Source organism: Solanum tuberosum, unplaced genomic scaffold, assembly GCF_000226075.1.
Source record: "Solanum tuberosum cultivar DM 1-3 516 R44 unplaced genomic scaffold, SolTub_3.0 scf00358, whole genome shotgun sequence".
In the NCBI taxonomy this organism is placed as follows: Eukaryota; Viridiplantae; Streptophyta; class Magnoliopsida; order Solanales; family Solanaceae; genus Solanum; species Solanum tuberosum.
The window spans coordinates 405,424-426,373 of NW_006239288.1; the positions used below are offsets into that span (position 1 = coordinate 405,424).

Below are 20,950 nucleotides of genomic sequence, written 5' to 3' on the forward strand. Positions count from 1 at the left end.
GGGGGGTTGATTTATGGGTCGGATTAGGTGTTTATGGGTTCGAATTTTTTAGGGGCATATTTGATCTCTTTCCATTTTCATATAAATGTCATGTGGTAAAGTCAAAATGACATGACAATTTTATGTGGCATTTAAAGAAATTGAAAATGAGTTGGATATGTCCAGCAAACCAACTAACGCCCATAAGGGCATATTTAGACCAAAAGTTGGACGGCGAGGCATGAGTGAGCCAAACTTTAAACGGAGGGTATATATAGACCTTTTCGAATAGTTTAGGGGCATATTTGACCCTTTACCCTTTAATAATTCATAATCAGATTTATATAATTCGTAACTGGGCAATTTAATATTTATTTAATAAATGCAAATGAAAAATACATTTGATGTCCATATACAATTTTTCAACCAGAGATCCATGAATCATGGACGACATCTCCCCATGACCTTGCGTCTCTGAAAGTGTCCTTCCTTCTTAATGACCGGGAATCCATCCTAACCCTAATTAATTTAAATCTGTGTCACGTAACATAATACATAAATCGACAGCTTAATTCCCCCACACCCTACCCCCTACTTGAAAAAGTTTATTCGATATTACGTATAGAACCCCAATTAATTTAAATCTGCAGTGTAACATAATACATAAATGTATAGCTCAACTTGAAATTCTGCCCTAAACAACGATGGATGAATTGAATCAAAAACAAAAAGAGAGATGTGGATATCTAATGAAACCGTCATCGAAATTCATATCTTATTCATTTTTACCATTAATAACACATAATCAAATCTAAGCAATTTACAACTCGACAATTTAAATGAAAAAAATATTCGATGTTTATATACGACTTTCTGATCGAAAGTACATGCATCATAAACGTATCTGCCCATGAACTTTCACCTCCAAAAGTATCCTTCCTTCTTAATATCCCAACATCCATCCTAACCCAAATTAATTTACATTCACATAACCTAATACACAAAAACAACTCAACTCCCCTCCCCCCCTCTAACCCCAACCCCAACCCCAACCCCAACTTGACCCCCAAGACTCACCTATTGCAACAAACACACAAAAGCATAAGTCAAGCACTTGCACTCCACAATTTAGCTTTTTTTTTTTTTTACTTCTATTCCCCTTTTTGTATTTACCAAACAAAAACAAATTTCTTATTTTCCTTCCTTTATTCTCTCCCATCCTTTTTTCTTGTCTACCTAGATTTTCTCTTTCTACCAATAAAATAAAATAAAATAAAATTGCTAAAATAAAATAAATTCATCAAAAATATTCTTCATAGATTAGACCAATGACCACCCAATACCCATCACTCTATACATTTCTTGTCTATAAAACTTTTTTTTCCTTTTTTTTTCTCCCCTAAATTTAGGTCAATTCTCCTTCTTGAATTCCCTGTTGTTTCTTTCTTCTTCCCTTTAAATTTCCCAGAAAAATCTTCACCCTTTGATTCAGCCTTTTTTCTTATATTTTCTTGAATTTTGGCTCTAATTTCTCAATTTTCTGTTGAAAAATTGCATATTTAAGGAGATTTAGCACATGGGGTCTTCAAAAATTTCAACTTTTTTTTGCTCAGATTATTGGTTTGATTGATTCTTGCTGAGGTTTGAGCAGCTCGGGTTGTTTGAGAATTTTCATTTTCTTCCTAGCTGAGAATTTTTGGTAGCGAAATGGCAATTGAGTCAACAGTGGTTGTGGTGGTGGAGGAGTCGTCTCGTCGTTTTGGAGATCTGAGAGGTGTCCAGTGGCGTATTGATTTGGGGATTTTGCCTTCTTCTCCTTCTTTAACCATTGATGATCTTCGTCGTGTTACCGCAAACTCACGTAGAAGGTATAGAGTCTGCTTTGTTTTTTTTACCCTTTTGGGGTTGTTATGTTTGTTTCTGTTGGTTTTCTTGTTTGTTGTGATAAAAAGATGGAAACTTTACATTTTCTGTTGATTTGTGAAAAAACTAGAAAACCCAACTTGAGATATGATGTAAATAGAGGCTATACAATTGTGTTGATGATGTGTGGAGATGTTTGATGGTAAAGAATAGTATGTTGCTAGCAGTTGACTAATTTGATTATCTATTTATATAAACACAATTGTATTTTCTTGCAAATGCTTTTGAGATTTTCTCAGACTTTGGAAAAAAGAAAAACACATCATTAACATAATTGTTGTGTTGAGATGATCTGTTTACTTGCTTGTTTGATGCTAAAGAATAATATGATTCTAGCAGTTGACTGATTGGATTATCTTTTTTGTCATTGTTTTCTTGTCAGTTTTGTGCAGAGTTGTTGTTCTGAAGTTTATTTACATGGAAGCTCTTCTTTCCCAAGTCTAGATTTGGGATTGTAGGTTTTAGACGCTGTTAGTTTCTCAAATCTTGTGTCGAACACCTATAGAAAATTAAGGATTGAAAGCTTGTTCTTGATTGTTTGAATGCTCAGCAACTACCGCAGCTGGATTTTCCAGATTTCTAGATATATGATGTACACATTCACTCATTTTAATATCTTAAGCTCATTTATGAGTAAAAAAATATTGCATCTCATCAACATGTTTTTCCTGAAATAGTAACAATGTAGATTGAATGTACTGATATAAAAATGTTATCGGTGCATTGCTCAATTTGATTGTACTATTTCTTTTCAAAATTTTGTGATGATCCAAATTCCAGCGTGTTAGTTTCTTTTTATTTCTATTTCCTCAATATGATAATGAGGTTTGTAATGTATAATCTTTTTGTGTAACGTATTTTTGGTTGTGTAGGTATGCTTCGTTGAGAAGACACCTTCTTATTGATCCACATGTGCCTAAAGATGGAAGTAATTCTCCTGATCCTGTCATAGACAATCCACTGTCGCAAAACCCTGGTAGGATATTTGCATCATTTGTTCATTTTTCTTCTCTTTTAGCAAGTGCAATGCTGAAAATTGTTCAAACTTCACCACACCTTCAAACATTTGAAACTTTTTCAAGATTCTCTTTTGATGAAGAGTTAAGACCATCCTGAAAAACTTCATAAAAAAAAACGACCATCCAGAAGAAACGATTATTGTGTCCTGCTCTAGAAAAGTATAGTTTCATTTTACTCGATCTTAGTTGGTAATTATTTATCAGTTCTTGTATTTCCACTTTGCATTAGAAAGTACTTGGAGAAACTGTAGCTTGCGGTTGAGTAAATGCTAATGGTGTTGTTGTAATGCAGATAGCATGTGGGGTCGCTTCTTCAGGAATGCTGAACTGGAGAAGATGGTTGACCAGGATCTTTCGCGTTTATATCCTGAGCACGGTAGCTATTTCCAGACTGCTGGATGCCAAGCCATGTTGAGGAGGATTCTGCTACTTTGGTGCCTTAGACATCCAGAGTATGGTTACAGACAAGGTAAAAACATTACATTGTCAAACTTATTATGTGCTACTGCTTACTGTTGAAGGGAATAAGGCCTTTACTAGTCTGTGGAATCTCGCATGAGATACTTTTTCAGTTATTAAATAGTTAATCAAGATGTAACTTCTTCAAGCTTAAAAATCAAAGAGCAGGCATTCATACCTACCCTGCCCGTCCTTTTCATAACAAATGACATGCATCTATAATGTAAGCTTAGGCTCGCCCATGTTCAATTGTATCAAGATAGTTTCTGCGAACCTATTAATTGTTCACATGCTCTATAGCTGCCTTCAAGTTTGCAGTTTGTATATCATTTTTTTTTATAACCATGGTGTCCGGGCCAGCTTGTGCGCACCTCGACTAATTCAATTGTATGCCTGCCACCTCCCACCAACAACAGGCACTAGGGAACTCTATCCATCAAAGCTAGGACAGATGGGAAGAAATCACCTAGAACCTGTTACTTCATGGTTTTCGCCCACTTCATTGTTCATTGACCACTAGGCCACACCCTTGGGTGCTTGTGTAGCGGCTTATGACGTCCAAATAGCTCATTTACTCTTGATTTCATCACTCTGTGCTGTCATACCCTCCTTTTTTGGGTCCTGTACTTTCTGATCTTGAATTTATCATGTAACCTAGTGCCTTAATTGCTAACCGTCTTATCATGTTTGTCTTCTCATTATTAATGGAGGAACTTTCTGCTTCTCTGTTTGCAGGAATGCATGAACTATTGGCCCCACTTCTTTATGTTCTTCAAGCTGATATGGAGCATCTTTCTGAAGTGAGGAATCTGCACGAGGATCATTTTGCTGACAAATTTGATGGATTCTCATTTCATGAAAATGATTTGACATATAAGTTTGATTTTAAAAAGTTTTCGGAATCTACGGAAGATGACATTGGATCTGAGAAGAGTCCAGGGAGAATTACTAGTTTAACTGAACTTGATCCAAAGGTTCAAGCAGTTATTTTATTTAGTGATGCATATGGTGCTGAAGGTGAGCTTGGTATTCTTCTATCTGAGAAGTTCATGGAGCACGATGCGTATTGTATGTTTGACGCTCTGATGAGTGGAGCTGGTGGTGCTGTTTCTATGGCACAATTTTTCTCTCCTGCACCATATGGTACTTCACATACTGGATATCCCCCTGTTATTGAAGCCTCGGCAGCATTATACCATTTGCTTTCACTGGTTGATTCCTCCCTCCACAGTCATCTTGTCGAGCTAGGAGTTGAACCGCAATATTTCGCACTTCGCTGGTTACGAGTACTATTTGGACGTGAATTTGCACTTGAAGACTTATTGATAATCTGGGATGAAATATTTGCGTGCGATAACAAGAAGTTGGGAAAACCTTGTGAAAATGATGGTGACTCCAGCTCTGGAGTCTTAAATTCATCCAGGGGAGCATTTATATCAGCTTTTGCAGTTACTATGATACTTCATTTGAGGTCTTCGTTGCTTGCGACGGAGAATGCTACTAAGTGCCTCCAGAGATTGCTAAATTTTCCAGAAGATATAAATCTGGGAAAACTGATAGCGAAGGCAAAATCATTGCAGGCTCTGGCAGTGGATGCCAACAGTTCAGCCCCAGTAATTGATTATACTGGAGACTATGGTAGAAGTCAGTCAACGGTTATAAGAGGTCACAGCCATTCAGTTGATTTAAGTTCCCCAAGAACTCCACTTGGCTCCTTAGTACCTGAAAGCTACTGGGAAGAAAAGTGGAGAGTTTTACACAAGGAAGAAGAGAGCAAGAAAAATAGTGCTGAGAAACAAGTTCCAACCCGAAGAAAAGGTTGGTCTGAGAAAGTGAAAATGCGTCTTACCAGAACTGAGTCTGATCCAACCCCATCTGCAGTTGATAATGGAAGAAAAGTTTCCAAGTCATCAGTGAGGAGAAGTTTGTTGAAAGATCTTGCTCAGCAGCTTGGCGCCGATGAAGACGCAGAAAAGCTTATTGATGATGAAATTAAGGAGCAAGAAGTTCCAGTTGACATTGTCGGGCAAGAAGATAATGATGGAAATTTTACTTGCACATCTGAACAGTCGGACTCCACTGGAAGTGCCGCTAGTGAACAGAATTCTTCTATCTTCTCAGATCCCCAAAGTCCTATTAGTGATGCAAATGATCATGGAAATAGATCTGAAAGAAGTAGTGTTGCATCAAATTTCTCTGCCGATGAAAATGATGCTGATGGCTATAGTGCTGAGGTATCTTGTACTAATCTGGAAGTTCCACCTCTCCCTAGTTCTGATCCCCCTCAGGAGACCTCGGTAAAATCTGAACAAAGTGTTGACTCTGGGGGAAAAGGTCCAGCTGGCTTGAAGGAGCGGAAACTTCTATCTGGTAAATTTCAGTGGTTATGGAAATTTGGACGAAATGGTGGGGAGGGGACATCCGAAAAAGGGGTCTGTGATTCCACAAAAGCTGACAATTGTGGGAATAATCCCGATGATCCTGCTGTATTGTCCACCGCTGATACATCTAATAACAGTGGAATTGGCAAAGGAGAATCTGTAGACCAGAATTTAATGGTTAGTCTGAGAAATCTCGGACAGTCTATGCTTGAGAACATCCAGGTAAAGACTAATATCTTGCTTAACTTGTGTACGTTGTTTGATTTTTATCATTTTGAAAGTATCCATTGTGGACATAACTTTGTCATCCTATTTTGCACCCTCAACTTACTGAAGGCAAAGATACTATGCATCCATTTGTTACACAATGTGATACAAAGTATCCATTTGATTTCCGTCATTTCGATCACATGCAATATCAGCAGTCTGTTTATGGTATATACACAATGTGATACAATTCACTCATCATTTGTGCAGGTGATTGAATCAGTCTTTCAGCAAGATCGCGGTCAAGTTGGAACCTTAGAAAACCTTTCGAAAAATGTTCTAGCTGGTAAAGGACAAGTAACAGCCATGGCAGCTCTCAAAGAGCTTCGGAAAATCAGTAACATCCTCTCGGAGATGTAAGGAGACATAGAGTTCGTTAAGTATGTACATAGGTCTAGTAATTTAAAATGTTTCAATTGCAGAATAATCAAAGTCTTATTCGGCTTCTCATATCTCAACTGTGAGCGATTCAAAATTTTGATATGTATCCAGGATCTTATATGTAAATACAAAATCCCCTTCATGTATCATTTTTCATTTATCAGTAGATGATATTTCTGTCCAGACAGGTTGCTTTTCAAGTACAAGCAACGAGGTAACTGAGTCTCATAAGTTGTTGGTTAGCGTAAACTAGCCAACTTATAACGATTCTTTTGATCTGGAACCAAAGGATTTTGTACCGTAGGTCTCGAATTGTGTGAGATTGAGGCATTGATTAAAATTACACTAAAATGGGGGAACATGTTACATACTTTCTGCCTTGTCATTACTAATTAGTTGAGTCTAATGGATGTATTAAATGGTAAAGGTTACCCTTAACGAGAGATCTCAAGTTCGACCCCTAGTTCAGCCTCTTCAACCATCCATGAAGCTTGTTTCGGTGCAATGTCCTACATTTGTCTCTCTTTACCATAGTACATATGCAACAAACATATACTACGTTGTACAACGCTACTGATAATCTGCCATTTCAACAGATTTAGCTCCCTCACGGGGATCATCAAGGATTTCAAACAGAGATGGAATGAATGAACATCGACAGTCAATAATCAAAGTAAAAAAACCCAAAGAAGAAATTCTTCACATTGGGATAAAGATTTATCATTTCTATACCAGTAAAAATACACTTATACATTTGCTTCATTGCATCTAGATACAATATAAGGCACAAAAGGTCACATATTACTGATTGACAACCTTTATAAAGAGTGAATATCCAAGCAGCTAATATTTGGTTTTGCATTGTTGTTTTCATACCTCAATACCGAGCTTTAGCTAGTTTTTTCTGTTGCTTGGCACGTTCAACAGATTCTTGGATCTGTCGGTCATGCTCTCTAATTATTCTATCCACATCAATCAGTTTTGATGCAGATGGAAGTGGACCAAAATATTGATTGTCTTCCAGGAAGTCAAGGCCATGTGATTCTGCAGGAGGAGACAATTGTTCAAGTTGGTTCTTCTCTGCCTTGGTGTTATTGCCTTTTCCTTCCGCCATTTTTTCCTTGTCAGATATCACCGATTGAGCATCTTTTAGGATCTGTCTCTTGTGCTCTTCTAGTAAGCGCTGCATATTAGTCAATTTGGCAGGTAAATGAGTAGAAATTTGACCATTTCCAATAGTCGCATTGCTAGTTGATGTTGATGGACATAACGAATGATTCTTCTTTCCTTTAGAGTCATGGTCATTCCCTTTAGCTGTTGATCCCTTCTCAAGCTTCGCACGCCTAGCAGGTTTGAGGATCATAGGGTCATGCTCTATGAGTAAATCATGCATCTTACCTGATGGAGCAGGTAATGTACCTGACCACTTCTTCTTTCCTTTGATATCATGAATTGGTTCTTTCCTTATCTCTCTCTGAGTATAATTCTCTGAGCCCTCTTTTCTGCTGGACACCTGAAAACATTCAGAAGAGTTTATTCCTTCATCTAGAGCACCTCCTGAGACATATTCATTTGTTTTTTCAAGCCTATTCTGGGCTTCTGAATGGGCAATGAGTCGCTTTCTGTCTATGTTACTCTTGAATTCTGCATTAGCTTCAGCTGCTGGAATTGCCCTTACCCTTCTATTGCGTTCATAATTCCGGACCCTTCTGAGGGGGCATTGTAGCAAACTTGAGGGATCACAAGCAAATGGTTCTGTTGTGAAGAACTCATTCTGAAGAGCAAGAGCTGCAGTCCCTCGATATTCAGCTTTTAAGGAAAGTAAAGTATCCATTAGTCCTACAGCAGCTGCAGGAAGATCATGAAAGGTCGCATGAAGAATCCGTCTGTTGGAGAATTTGGCCTAAATATCTTTTCAAGTACAAGCAACGAGGTTACTGAGTCTAATTAGTTGATGGTTAGCGTAAAACTAGCAACTAATAACGATTTCTTTGATCTGGAACAAAAGGGTTTTATACTGTAGGTCTTGATTTGTTTGAGATTGAGGCATAATTGATTAAAATTACAGTAAAATGGGGGAACATGTTACTTACTTTCTGCCTTATCATTACCAATTAGTTCAGTCTAATAGATGTATTAATGGTTAAGGTTCTCCACCCTTAACGAGAGATCTCAAGTTCAACCCCTAGTCCGGCCTCTTCAACATATCTCTATACATTTAAGATTTCCTGCACCATCCATGAAGCTTGTTTTGGTGCAACACATTTGTCTCTCTTTGCATAGCAACAAACATGTACTACGTTGTACAACGCTACTGATAATCTGTCATTTCAACAGATTTAGCTCCCTCACGGGGATCATCAAGGATTTCAAACAGAGATAGAATGGATTAACATCGACAGTCAATAATCAAATTGAAGAAACCCAAAGAAGAAATTCTTCACATAGGGATAAAGATTTATATTTGTATACCAGTAAAGATACACTTATACATTTGCTTCAGTGCATCTAAGAGACAATATGAGGCACAAAAGGTCACATAGTACTGATTGACAACCTGTGAATATCCAAGCAGCTAATATTGGTTTTTCATTGTTGTTTTCATACCTCAATACCGAGCTTTAGCTAGTTTCTTCTGTTGCTTGGCACGTTCAACAGATTCTTGGATCTGTCGGTCATGCTCTCTAATTATTTTATCCACATCGATTGGTTTTGATGCAGATGGAAGTGGACCAAAATATTGATCGTCTTCCACCAAGTCAAGGCCTTCTGATTCATGCATTTTATCTGATGGAACAGGTAATGGACCTGACCACTTTTTCTTTCCTTTGATATCATGAATTGGTTCTTTCCTTATCTCTCTCTGAGTATAATTCTCTGAGCCCTCTTTTCTGCTGGACACCTGAAAAAATGTAGAAGAGTTTGTTCCTTCATTTATAACACATCCTGAGACATATTCGTTTGTTTTTTCAAGCCTATTCCAGGTTTCTGAATGGGCAATGAGTTGTCTTCTGTCTATGTTACTCTTTAATTCTGCATTAGCTTCAGGTGCTGGAACTGCCCTTACACTTTTATCTCGTGCATAACTCCGGACCCTACTCCCCTCGATTTCAGTCTTTTTTGCATCGATCTCTTTTCTGGGGGGGCATTGTGGCAAACTTGAGGGATCACAAGCAAATGGTTCTGTTGTGAAAAACTCATTCTGAAGAGCAAGAGCTGCAGTCCCTCTATATTCAGCTTTTATGGAAAGTAAGGTGTCCATTAGTCCTACAGCAGCTGCAGGAAGATCATGAAAGGTCGTGTGAAGAATCCGTCTATAAGGCTCTATTGGCTGGAACATTACTGCATTGGGCAATTTGGATTTTTTCCAAAAATCATCAGATGGAGAACCACAGAGCTTGAAGATTTTATGCAGTTGCTCTACTTCAGTTCTACCAGGCATAATTGGCTTGCCAGTAAATAGTTCACCAAGTACACAACCAACACCCCATAAATCAACTCCAACTCCATAATAATTTGATCCAAGCAAAAGTTCCGGTGGCCTATAGAAGAGAGTTACAATCCGGCTAGTTAAGGGGATGCTTTGTTCTGGATCAAAAAATGTTGACAGCCCAAAATCTGCAATTTTCAAGATACCATCTTTATTAACTAACAGGTTAGAAGTCTTTACATCTCGATGCAAGATACCACGGCTATGGCAGTGATCAAGCCCTTTAAGCAGCTGGTTCATGTAACATTTGATCTCAGGTTCAGATAACTTGACACCTTTCTGTTCTTGAATTCCCTTGAGATCATATTCCATGCAATCAAAAACAAGGTACAAACTATAGGACATTTTTGAGGTGACTACACCTTCCAATTTGATAACATTCGGGTGATCACCAAGCCTTCTCAATAGAATGATCTCTCTTGCCATAAACTTGACACTCTCAGGATCAAGATTGTCAAAGCGAACCTTCTTCAGAGCAACAACCTTATTGAGCAAACGATCGCGACCCTTGTAGACATTACTGTAAGTTCCCTGACCAATTTTATCTATTTTCTCAAATGTATCAGCTCTTCTTGGAAGCCATCCATTCAAAGCATCACCTGCAACTGAAACAAGCCAGTTAGGCCATCCAGCAACAACTAGTTCACCTTCTATCCCTTTTGGTACTCCTCTGCTGAGTCTTGGATTCGGTTTTTGTCTCCTGGTGTGAAGGATTTCTTCCTTCTCTTCTGCCACAAATGTCTCAACTACATCTGAGGATACTGTGCCTTCAACTGATTGATCCCTGATAGTTGAAGATTTTCCATGACTGGAACCCATAGTTTTCCAAATGAAAAACAAACAATCTAAGTCTTGTTTTACAACACAAACTAATTCTTCTTTCCTAAAGCTTTGGTTACATACCAAGAAAACAAAACATATTTAGAAACAAGTATGTGAACTCAAATCACAAATCAAAGGAGTTGACTTCATAAAAGCAATAATAGTTGTAAACAAAGACTTGGTCCCCTACAAAAGCAATTTCCTAGAAACTCAGTTTTGTTTTTGTATAGGGACTTCATAGATGAGTAGATTTAAGATCCACTGTATTTGGTACCGCAGAAAATATTTTTCTAAAAATTAATTATTTTCTGAATACTATTTTCTTGAAAAATGATTTCCAATATTAAGTTGGTCAGTAGAATTTCTTTTTGAAAAATATCTATATTAAGTTGGGCTTATTTTCTCTTAAATTCTCTCCTCTCCTTCATCTTCGACACCAAGGTATGTTCCTCCCACTTATATTTCAGTTCCTTCTCATGGATAGTCTATGAATACATGTTTTCCCATGTAGTTAGTATCTTTGTATAGGTATATTTCATGAACTCTGAGAATATAGAAATTCATGCCTTTGGACTTGTGCTATTTATTTGCATATTCCGTTCATAATATATAAATTCTCATGATTAGTTGTACTTTTTGGAGTGGTGGGTTATGAATAGCCAATCCCCTAGTATTCCATAAATTTATAGTTTTATACTCAGTCTTTCAGTTCCACATGTTTAAAGAGTATTATTTAGCTATTGAATATTACTTACTACCAAGCGGATGCAGGGATGAAGACTCATCCATCAGTTAGTTTGAGACCTTTAGTAGCAAATCCTAAGTCCAGAACTACGTGTCATCGTAGTTACAAAAGGGTCACCCGTCAAATCAGACTTGACACCATTAGTCCTTTTGGACATCAATTTAGTGAATCTATGTCAGTCAGTGTTTGTACACTTGGTAAGGTACAAGCGTCCTTCCAATTGGGGTACATGTTGGACTTTATCTAGCTCAGACAAAGTACATCGGTTATTAGTATCTCTATATTGCATGAACCCGTTTTTAATTTATTCAGTATAGTATTGATCATTTACATGTTTATTTCTTGGTCATTGCATGAGCTTTTATGTATTAGTTCCACGTTCAGTTTACCATCTCAAGTTCACCATGCTTAACTTATTAGAACATTGTGCATATCTCACATGCTCAGTGTATTCAAAGTATTGATCACATACTTCTTATGCCTACATTTGTCATATGATGTAGATTCAGATGCTCACTATCAAGATCCTAATCAGGTATATCGCAATTTCCAACCAACAAGTAATGAGTTCTCTTTATTCGAGGACTCAAATCTGTTTATAGTTATAATATTTTATTTCTATTCATACATTTTGGTTAAGGGAAGCAGGGGGTCATGTCCCAGCTATCTATATTCAATATTAGTAGAGCATTCAAAGACTGCCAGTTAGATTTGTTGCATTAACTCTAATTTCAGTTTACATTGCTAATGAGTGCTATTGTCACATTACGTACTGCCATTAGGGTTCGATTTAAACTTTTAAAAATCCAACCCAAAACCAAAATCACTCTTGAATGCCTCAAGACCCAAATAACTGCTCACCTAAGTCACAAATTACCTTCCAAACGCAACAAAACTGTTGAAATTTGATTATGAGTTATTGACTTGAATTGTTGACTTTGGTCAAACTTTAAATTTTCAAAAATAGAAACTCACTTATTACTCATCTGATCACCTTAAAAATCGTGTCACCCATCCCATAGATCACAAATATCACACAAAAGCTACTAAAATGGATAAAATAGGAAAAACATGCAAAAAAAAAAAAAAAAACTACCAAGAGGATTGTTATAGTTATGCTTTTTTACATAGAATTATAAAAAATAAAATAAAATTAAGGATACAATACATTTTATAAGTTTTGATTTCAGTAAGTCTCCTTAGTTCATATTTAAAAATTTCTTCAACGTTATTTGTATGCATTGTAAATATTCCAATATTAAATTTTTGTTGTAGAACAATTATAGTCTTACCTTTACTATTTACTTACTAATGATATTTGTGTCCCAAGATTTTTTAGTAGAATAATTATTGTCTTACCAATATTTTCATTTGATTTTGGTGTGTAATATGTAAAATATTTACTCATTTACGCCAAATAGTTTTTAATTACTAAACTATAATTAACTAATTAGATTCTCACCTAATTAATAAATAACTTTCAAAACTCAAACATCTTTTTGGTTATAAATAGCCATTCCATTTGTTCATTTATACCAGTGAAACAAACTCTCTTATAATCTTTTTCATATTCTTGTTGGTTTTTTTTCCAGTTCTTCACTTTTTTCAGCAAGAGAAATTATCTTTTTTCTTCTAGTTTCTATACCATTAAAACAATCTTTTTGTTCTTATCTCTTTCCTATCGTTGTTGGTTATTTCCTAGTTCTTCACTCTTTTTATTAAGAAAAAACATATTTTCTCTTCTTTTTCTACCTTTGGTTTTCTTATAGTTTCTCTACATATCCTTATATGTCTTTCCATAATAAAAAAAATTAAATTTTTTATGTTGATTGTTTCTATCTTATGCTTATATTTTTGCGATTGTTATTTTTATTTTCTTGATCTTCTTGAATATGATACATTTATTTTGGAGTTTAAATTAAAATTTGCCGCTTTTGTTAAGTAAATGTACATTTGAGTGCCAAATTCAATTGCAAATATAGCAAATTCATGTGGCGTTTGTTAGTTTTAGTTTTTGCAATTTCCTTTCCATTTTTTCCATCAAGGTTTTCTATAACAGTTTCACATGGGACTGATCAGGAAACTGATCTTGAGGACTCTATTGGACTTCTACGGAGGTTAATAGTGTGTAACCATAGTGGTTCACTTTTTATTCTCCGTAGAGATTTAATTGAGTTCTCTAGATCACTTTCTTATCAGGTGTGACATTGATAGAACAAACTTAGGTGAAAAATATTGAAAAGAGATTGGAGAAATTAAAGAGGGAGGTGGTGCAACAACTCTCGTATATCAACTTCAAAACCAATCTATACATTGAAAATGAGTACTATAAACTAAGTTGAGAAACCAATAATACTCAAAGAATCACACTTTACTAGAACTCATACGCAATGTTCGTTTCTCATTACTTTAAAGAAAGAATGAGCCCTCTTTCCAAGATTCAATATGCAGTTCTTCTTACATGTATCACATGCATAAAGAGGATGCTTCTCCAACAACTTCTAAGTCCTACGAAGTATATGAAAATACCAAGTAGTAGCTTACATTAAGAAAAATAATATTAATATAAACAATAGATGAAACGGTAGACAAAGCATATTAAGATGTCAAAAATTAGCTGATGCAACACAATCTAGGAACCTTATAAAGATTCAATTTGGTGGTCCATCTTCCTTCTAAAAATTCTCTCGACAACCTTTGTATTTTCAAGATTAGACCATGTAGTCTAGTGTCATAAGCACAAATGCAAGTTATGCATGCTCCTACACAACAGAAAGACCTACACAACAAAAAGAACTTCCAGATGTAGAAGCAGATAACAAAGGGGGAAATCAAAATTTCACACAAATAATAACTTACATCTTGATATGTAGTATAAAGATATAAAAAAAACTCAACAGATAAAATTAAAATACGTATTTGAAAGAAAAAATCAATTGAGACCATGCCCTTCTTCCAAGATTTATTCTAGTTGTTTCACTGGTCGACAACGTAATCTCATGCTATAAAACATGAATTATTAAGTCACAGTTTAAAATCACCCTCTTGGAAATTCTTCACCCTAAAAAGGGAGTGTTCTTAAGTGTTGTTCAGAAGAGTATCATACTCTTCAGAATGGTCTCCACCGCACACTTCACAAAACAACCGAGCTAGTTATATTGATTAGACTTGAGATTGTGGATGTCCTATCAGAAATTTAGTGAGATGGTTGAAGCTGTTGTTCATGAATCATGGTTGACAATTATGCTTGTATGCTTGAATCTCCATTTCGTCCTGGATTACTAGCCCAACGAGCACATTATAAGTTTTCTCCAATGCCTAACAACATACAACTAAATATAGGAATATATTTGATTGAATGTCAAGTCCTTCTATAAAAGAATATGCAAGTACCTTCTTGGTCTTTCTAAGTCAGTGATCTCTAAAAAAATTTGGAGATGAACTTGAGGGTCTTTATATGGTAAACATGTGAACTTCCCGCTTGTGTGTAGAAGTTAAACCATGTTCTGCTTCGACATCCACCTTTCCATAATAGAAGGCTTTACGATATTGGAATCAACATTGCCAATGCGTGGTACTACCATATCTCGTACTGCCATCAGGGTTTCCATCTTATGGTATGAAAGATTTCTTCTATTGTAAATGTCTCAACTCCATCTGAAGCTTCTGTTATTTGAACTGATTCATCTCTGATAGTTGAAAATATTCTACTATAATTGTCTAAAGTTTCCCAATGAAACCCAATCTAAGGGAGAATACAAACTAAGTTCCTAAAGATTTGGTTGCATACCAAGAAAACAAACATTCATAGATAGAAGTATGAGAACTTAAACAACAAATCAAGTGAGTTGACTTGAAGAAGAAAACAGTGTAGAAAACATAACAACTAATAAGGGAGGCAGTGCAAACTGCAAAGCCTACAAGAAAGGAACAAGAACAACAAAATAGTATCATAATTAAACACAATAGACAATAGACTATGGTAGATATCAAAGGGAAAGAACTACAATAAAATGGGTTAGTACAACGAAGCAGGATTGTTCGTAGTTATTCTGCTACATCTACTTCAAAGTAAAAACCAAAAAAAGCAATCTTCACATTGGTATAAAGAATTATTTTTCCTATACCATTAAAAATACACTTATACATTTGATAGTCACATGTCACTGATTGGTAACTTTTATAAGGTCTGACTACTTGTTGCATGCAGTATGGTAAGCGGGATAACTAGTTTCACCTTCCCATTCTATACTTCTTCTCTGTAGAAAAGAGTGAATATTGAAGCAACTTATGTTGGTTTTCATTGTTCAAAACCGAGCTTTAACTAGTTTTTTATGTTGCTTGGTGCGTTCAACAAATTCTTGGATCTGTTGGTCGTGCGCTCTAAGACCTACCTACGGCTCGTGGATTGGATGGCGGACCGTCCTGGTGAACCGTCGATAAAGTACTGGAACTTGACATTTTAGGAAAACTAGATTGGCCTACCCACGGTCTGTGTGTCAGACGACGGATCGTTGGTGGCGTCCGTCGATTCTGGCACCAGATCTTTTGAAGGACTAAAATTTTCTCTTTTTTGTATCCCAAGTGTTACAAAAACGACACAAGAAAGGGCAAGGTTCCAGTTGATATCTGACCTTAGAGTATATGTAAATGCATGGTAAGAGGCTAGCAGTCATCCATGAGGCTAATTAAAGGTAATGGACATGACTTGATTTAGTGATGACGCTTGCGATTGTAATATTGTACATTATTTTTATTGAATGACAACAAATACTAATATCTAACTATCTATCTGAAAGCCTCTACTTAGATGAGTTACTTGGAAAACCCCCATCTAACTCTAACTATCTTAAAACTGAAAGAATAAATAATTGAAATAAATAAAAGGGTTGTACTCGAAAGTTGAGGACTTACCAAAAGTGCTACTGAGCTGATTAGAATTCGTACTAACCGCAGGATGGATGTTAAGCATCCGAACCTATATTATAAAATAATATAGCACAAAGAGTATGCGGCTAGTACTTTGAATGTACTAAGTATGAGAGATATGAACCATAATTAAATAAACTAAACATGATAAATCCGAGATGTTAAACATGAAACAAAAAAATATGAACTCATGCAATGACCAAGTAAATCAACATGCAATAGATAGGTACTAAATTGGAATAAATAAATATAAGGTCAATGCAATAATCTGAGATTGGATTGTGGGAGGTACTAATAACAGACATATAACCATGTGAGCTAAACATAAAGTTTGATGTATAATCCCCATAAAAAACACTCAATATACCTTGCCATGGTATAAAGGTTTGATCTGAGCTATTGTGGTACCACTAAGTTGACACTTATAAAGGACTTGTTTTATTTAAAATAATAATTTGACTTGTTTTAAGAGTCGCAACTTAATTTTTAAGAAAAATCAAGAAAAAATTGATTTTCAATAGATTGAAACAGGGAATCAATTGAAAATGCTTAAGGGGGGGGGGGGGGTTCGGGGGGTTCGTTATTAGAATTTCGGGAAGGGTTTGAAAGCACCCGAAATGCCCGCTAATATGCGGTTATCCGACAATTAATTATTTGGCTAAAATATTTTAACTTATCTTGAATTGCAAAAGTGAACTACTTCATAGTTGAAACCTATTTTTATAGAAAAATAATGAAATATTATCTAAGTGAAGTATTTCATAAACTTATTTACTTATTTTTTTAAGTCAAGTGAAAGATGAGTAATTTAGTTAAGTAATTAATTCTAAATGGGTATCTTTCGAGGATTTGAATATTTTCGACCTTAAGACTAACGACAAATATTAACAAATAAATAAACATAATAAAAATAAATAGGAAAGAGACTTGGGCCCAAATCTGGTTTTTCTGTTCACCTGGGACGGTATCTGGGCCCTTTTCATTTTGGGCCTTAGGCCCATTCGAATTGCACCTGTCCTAAACTAAAATAAAATAATTATCCTGTCTTTGGGGCCTAAGGCCCAATTTTTCACCTGTCCTAAAATTCTAATAGAATAATAACAAAATTAAATAACAAGAGTTTATGCCCAAAACAACAAAATACAATTAAAATATAAATATACGATCAAAAGTGGGCTTTTGTGGCCCAGTCTTTCAATTCCCGACTTCTTGCACATCCTTTCCGCTTCGGGACCTGTTCGTCGGATTTAGTGGCTGGCTGACTCGAATGAAGGAGTTTGAGTCTTTACGACTCTCTCGAAATGCAAGAGGAGGAAGGAGTCCATGAGGACCCAGAGACAGATTTCATGCAAAGCGATAAACAAATAACAAAATTAGCATTTTTTGGGGAGGAAACAAAATGATGAAAAATAATAACAATAATAAATAAATAAATAAAATAACTTTAGTCAATCATCATTAACAACACAACAATCACACGATAACTTAAAGGAAAATTAATGAAGACTTATTATTATATTTTTATTTTATCCTTTTATTTCATTTTTATTTTTTATAGTTTTTAAATTTTATTTTATTTTTCCATAAGTGACGAGTAGTGATCAAGTGTCAAGTTTTGGAGCCAAGGTCATACGAGATGTAAACTAATAAGCATTTAATAAAGACTATTACTTATCACAAGATTAAAATGGATACTGGGCGGGTTCAAAAACAGAGGAGAAAAAAAATTTTAAAAAAAAAAAAAAAATACAAAAATGAACTAAATGTGTAAACCACATTATACATGCTCTTCAAAATATTGGAAAGGAACAAGGAATCAAGGTCAACATTTAGTTTGTGTTGACACAATACTGCCTCCAAAAATTACTCTAAGGTATGGCATCAAAGTTAATTCAAGATTAAAGGAGTATGCAATAAATTGGAATCTAAATAAATAATACAAACAGTGGAACCAAATATAATGCCAATAAGACACATAGATATATCAAAATGATGGTTCCTAATAAAGTACTTTGTGTTGAAACAATGTTAAATAAGGATGCATATTAATACTATATGATTCATGATACTACACTTGAAGAGTATGGCTCTATGTTGGAGAATCATCCGACCACCGAACAAGGAAATGGCACACGGACTTTACAAAATAAAGCACCTTAAGGAACGAAGAGAATAAACAGTAGACAACCACTTGAAAAGAACAACTAGAAACAAAACACATTGCAATTTGAAAAAGGGAAGACAAAAACCTACACTTCAAAGCAGACTCAACAATCATTTGAGTAAAGAGATTCAAAACGAAATGCGACGAATACAAGACACAAGCTCAAAATCTCGACGTATTGTTTCCTTCATTCAACTAGGGGTGGAGGAAATATGACGTTGATCATTAAACAATAATATTGGCTCATGAGAACACACTAAGACTAATATACAACATTTTGAACTTAAACACCATGATGCTATGCAAGCCAAAAATAAGAACCGTAGCAGACAATGACCAGCTTCCCAACATACACATACATATTCAAGTCGACTTCCGGATTAAACACAAAAGAGAACAAATAGCCCCCGACTTTTATTAATAGCCAAAAGCAAACAATTATACTGAATAGAACAAAACAAGTAGACACGAGAGAGGAAGGAACCGAAAAAAAATAAAAATAACTTGAATAGACATAACATAAAAAAAAAGAACTATACTACTGATTTGAAATTAACCACAAGCCGAAACATGATCCCAAATAATAACATATGGACAGTTTCACGTAGTCAAAAATCGACAACACGTTACGGTAAAATGCTTGAATTGAAAGATGAGTATTACCTTTAAAAGTGCAGCGAACTGAGTAAAACGAGCTAGCTACGAAGATAATTTCACCACCGAAACAAACAAGGAAACCACACTATAGTCGCACTAATCTCTCTTCGATCTCGAATGTGTTTTGTTTGTATTCTTACTGTTTTTTCGCTCAAGTAGCTCTGTGTATTTATTTTTTCTCTCAAAATTTTCCAACCCCTTAAATGGAGAAGAAGGGACATATATATAGGGGAAATTCCAGGGCTCACGTTTTGAATGAAGAACGGATGGGAGCAGGGGCAGAAACAGAATTTTCCTCCGATTTCAAAATTCAAAATCTGAAACAGGGAGCAGCTGGGACGAAATTTTCTCCAAAATTTCAGAAAATCCGGACAAGGCAGCAGGCTGGAACGAGTTGGTGATGGCAGACGCTTGCTTTTCCGGGGATTCCGCTGAATTGTTGCTGCTGCTTTGACGTTTTTAACTGCTGAAGAAGAAGGAGAACGTGGGCGGGGTCATTTGGTTACTGCTGTACGTGTATGTCTATATTTTGAATTGTATGTTAGGAATCAAAAGGGAAAAAGGGGTGGGGTCAATTAGTAGTATGCTGTTGTATTTATTATAATATATTGTTGGGTCGGTTGGTACATGTATGTATTATTATATTGTTGGAAGGGTCGGTTGAAAGGGGGGTTAGAAAAACTTAGCCAATTAGATTTTAGCTAAGGTAGATTCGGCTAGTAATTAAACAAGATAAATTGATATTAATTAATTAACGAGCTTCTTAATCTTAACAAAATAAAATAATTAATTTAAGTATAAACTAATTAATTTAACAATATAAACGACTAAATAACCAAATACTCAAATAAAGCTAAAATCCTTTTGAGACAATTTTCAAACATTCGTAAAATATACTAATTAGACACATAATTATAAAATAATTAAATTAATTATAAACTAATTAACTAGAAATATAAGCTATTAATTAATTTAAACTAAATAACCAAATATTTAAATAAAGCTAAAACCCTTTTGAGACAGTTTTTGAACATTCATAAAATAAACTAATTAGACACATAATTATATAAAATATCATATTCATTATTTTAAAATTTATAAAAATGACAAACTACTTAAAATGACCTGAAAATTATTTTGAAATTTATAAAGCCAATTATTTCAAATCATTTGGAATTTAGAAAGCTCGATAATTAATATATATTGTGGAGGTCCAAAATTGGGTGTCAACAGGACTAAGGTGTTATTCCTGATTTGACGCGTGACCCTTAAAACCTATGGTGGCACGTAGTTCTAGGACTTAAAGATTTGTACTAAAGGTCTTATTCCTAAACTGACATATGAGCCTTCATACCTATGTTAGCTCGGTAATAAGTAATACTCTCATCTAATTGTTTGTTGATAAACTAATAATACTAATATTGTGATAATCCCATAGATCCCATCTGTGAGATTCATGATGAAATTTTAAGTCTCCTTTCTACAAGCCCAATTTACGACTCGTAGATTGGGTTACGACTTGTGGATGAATCTTACATACACAGTGAATCTTAATTACATACTCTTTAGAGACTGCTTGAGTAATGTATGTGTTAGCGATTTCCAGAAAGTTCAGGAGATGAACTTGTAGGTCTTCGTAAGCTAAACATGTGAATTGTCCGCATATGTCTAGAAGTTAAACCATGTTCTCCTTCAACACCCACTTTTTCGTAATAACAGACTTTACAATATTGA

At 35.3% G+C, this 20,950-nt stretch overlaps 3 protein-coding genes across 3 annotated transcripts; 1 reads left to right on the top strand and 2 right to left on the bottom strand.

Moving 5' to 3' along the window:
- Window positions 1-1,310: 1,310 nt before the first annotated feature.
- On the top strand, window positions 1,311-6,569 carry LOC102587117 (uncharacterized). Its single transcript, XM_006361579.2, has 5 exons — window positions 1,311-1,847; window positions 2,775-2,878; window positions 3,214-3,390; window positions 4,116-5,983; window positions 6,239-6,569. The coding sequence occupies exons 1-5, from the start codon at window positions 1,687-1,689 to the stop codon at window positions 6,386-6,388; spliced, it is 2,460 nt and encodes an 819-aa protein (XP_006361641.2). The 5' UTR covers window positions 1,311-1,686; the 3' UTR covers window positions 6,389-6,569.
- Window positions 6,570-7,144: 575 nt separating this feature from the next.
- Window positions 7,145-8,306, bottom strand: LOC102592747 (probable serine/threonine-protein kinase At1g09600). Its single transcript, XM_006361597.2, has one exon. It carries the CDS (start codon window positions 8,241-8,243, stop codon window positions 7,287-7,289), a length of 957 nt encoding a protein of 318 aa, XP_006361659.1. The 5' UTR covers window positions 8,244-8,306; the 3' UTR covers window positions 7,145-7,286.
- Window positions 8,307-8,887: 581 nt separating this feature from the next.
- On the bottom strand, window positions 8,888-12,170 carry LOC102593086 (probable serine/threonine-protein kinase At1g54610). The gene has a single exon (XM_006361598.2). It carries the CDS (start codon window positions 10,716-10,718, stop codon window positions 9,018-9,020), a length of 1,701 nt encoding a protein of 566 aa, XP_006361660.1. The 5' UTR covers window positions 10,719-12,170; the 3' UTR covers window positions 8,888-9,017.
- Window positions 12,171-20,950: the final 8,780 nt, after the last annotated feature.

What these genes read in the sequence shown, in the direction of transcription:
- LOC102587117 (XM_006361579.2), top strand. Translation starts at nt 1,687, where the DNA reads ATGGCAATTGAGTCAACAGTGGTTGTGGTGGTGGAGGAGTCGTCTCGT. An exon ending in ACCGCAAACTCACGTAGAAG is followed by an intron (nt 1,848 to 2,774) that starts GTATAGAGTCTG and finishes TTGGTTGTGTAG; the next exon opens with GTATGCTTCGTTGAGAAGAC. An exon ending in CTATGCTTGAGAACATCCAG is followed by an intron (nt 5,984 to 6,238) that starts GTAAAGACTAAT and finishes TCATTTGTGCAG; the next exon opens with GTGATTGAATCAGTCTTTCA.
- LOC102592747 (XM_006361597.2), bottom strand. Translation starts at nt 8,243, where the DNA reads ATGGATACTTTACTTTCCTTAAAAGCTGAATATCGAGGGACTGCAGCT.
- LOC102593086 (XM_006361598.2), bottom strand. Translation starts at nt 10,718, where the DNA reads ATGGGTTCCAGTCATGGAAAATCTTCAACTATCAGGGATCAATCAGTT.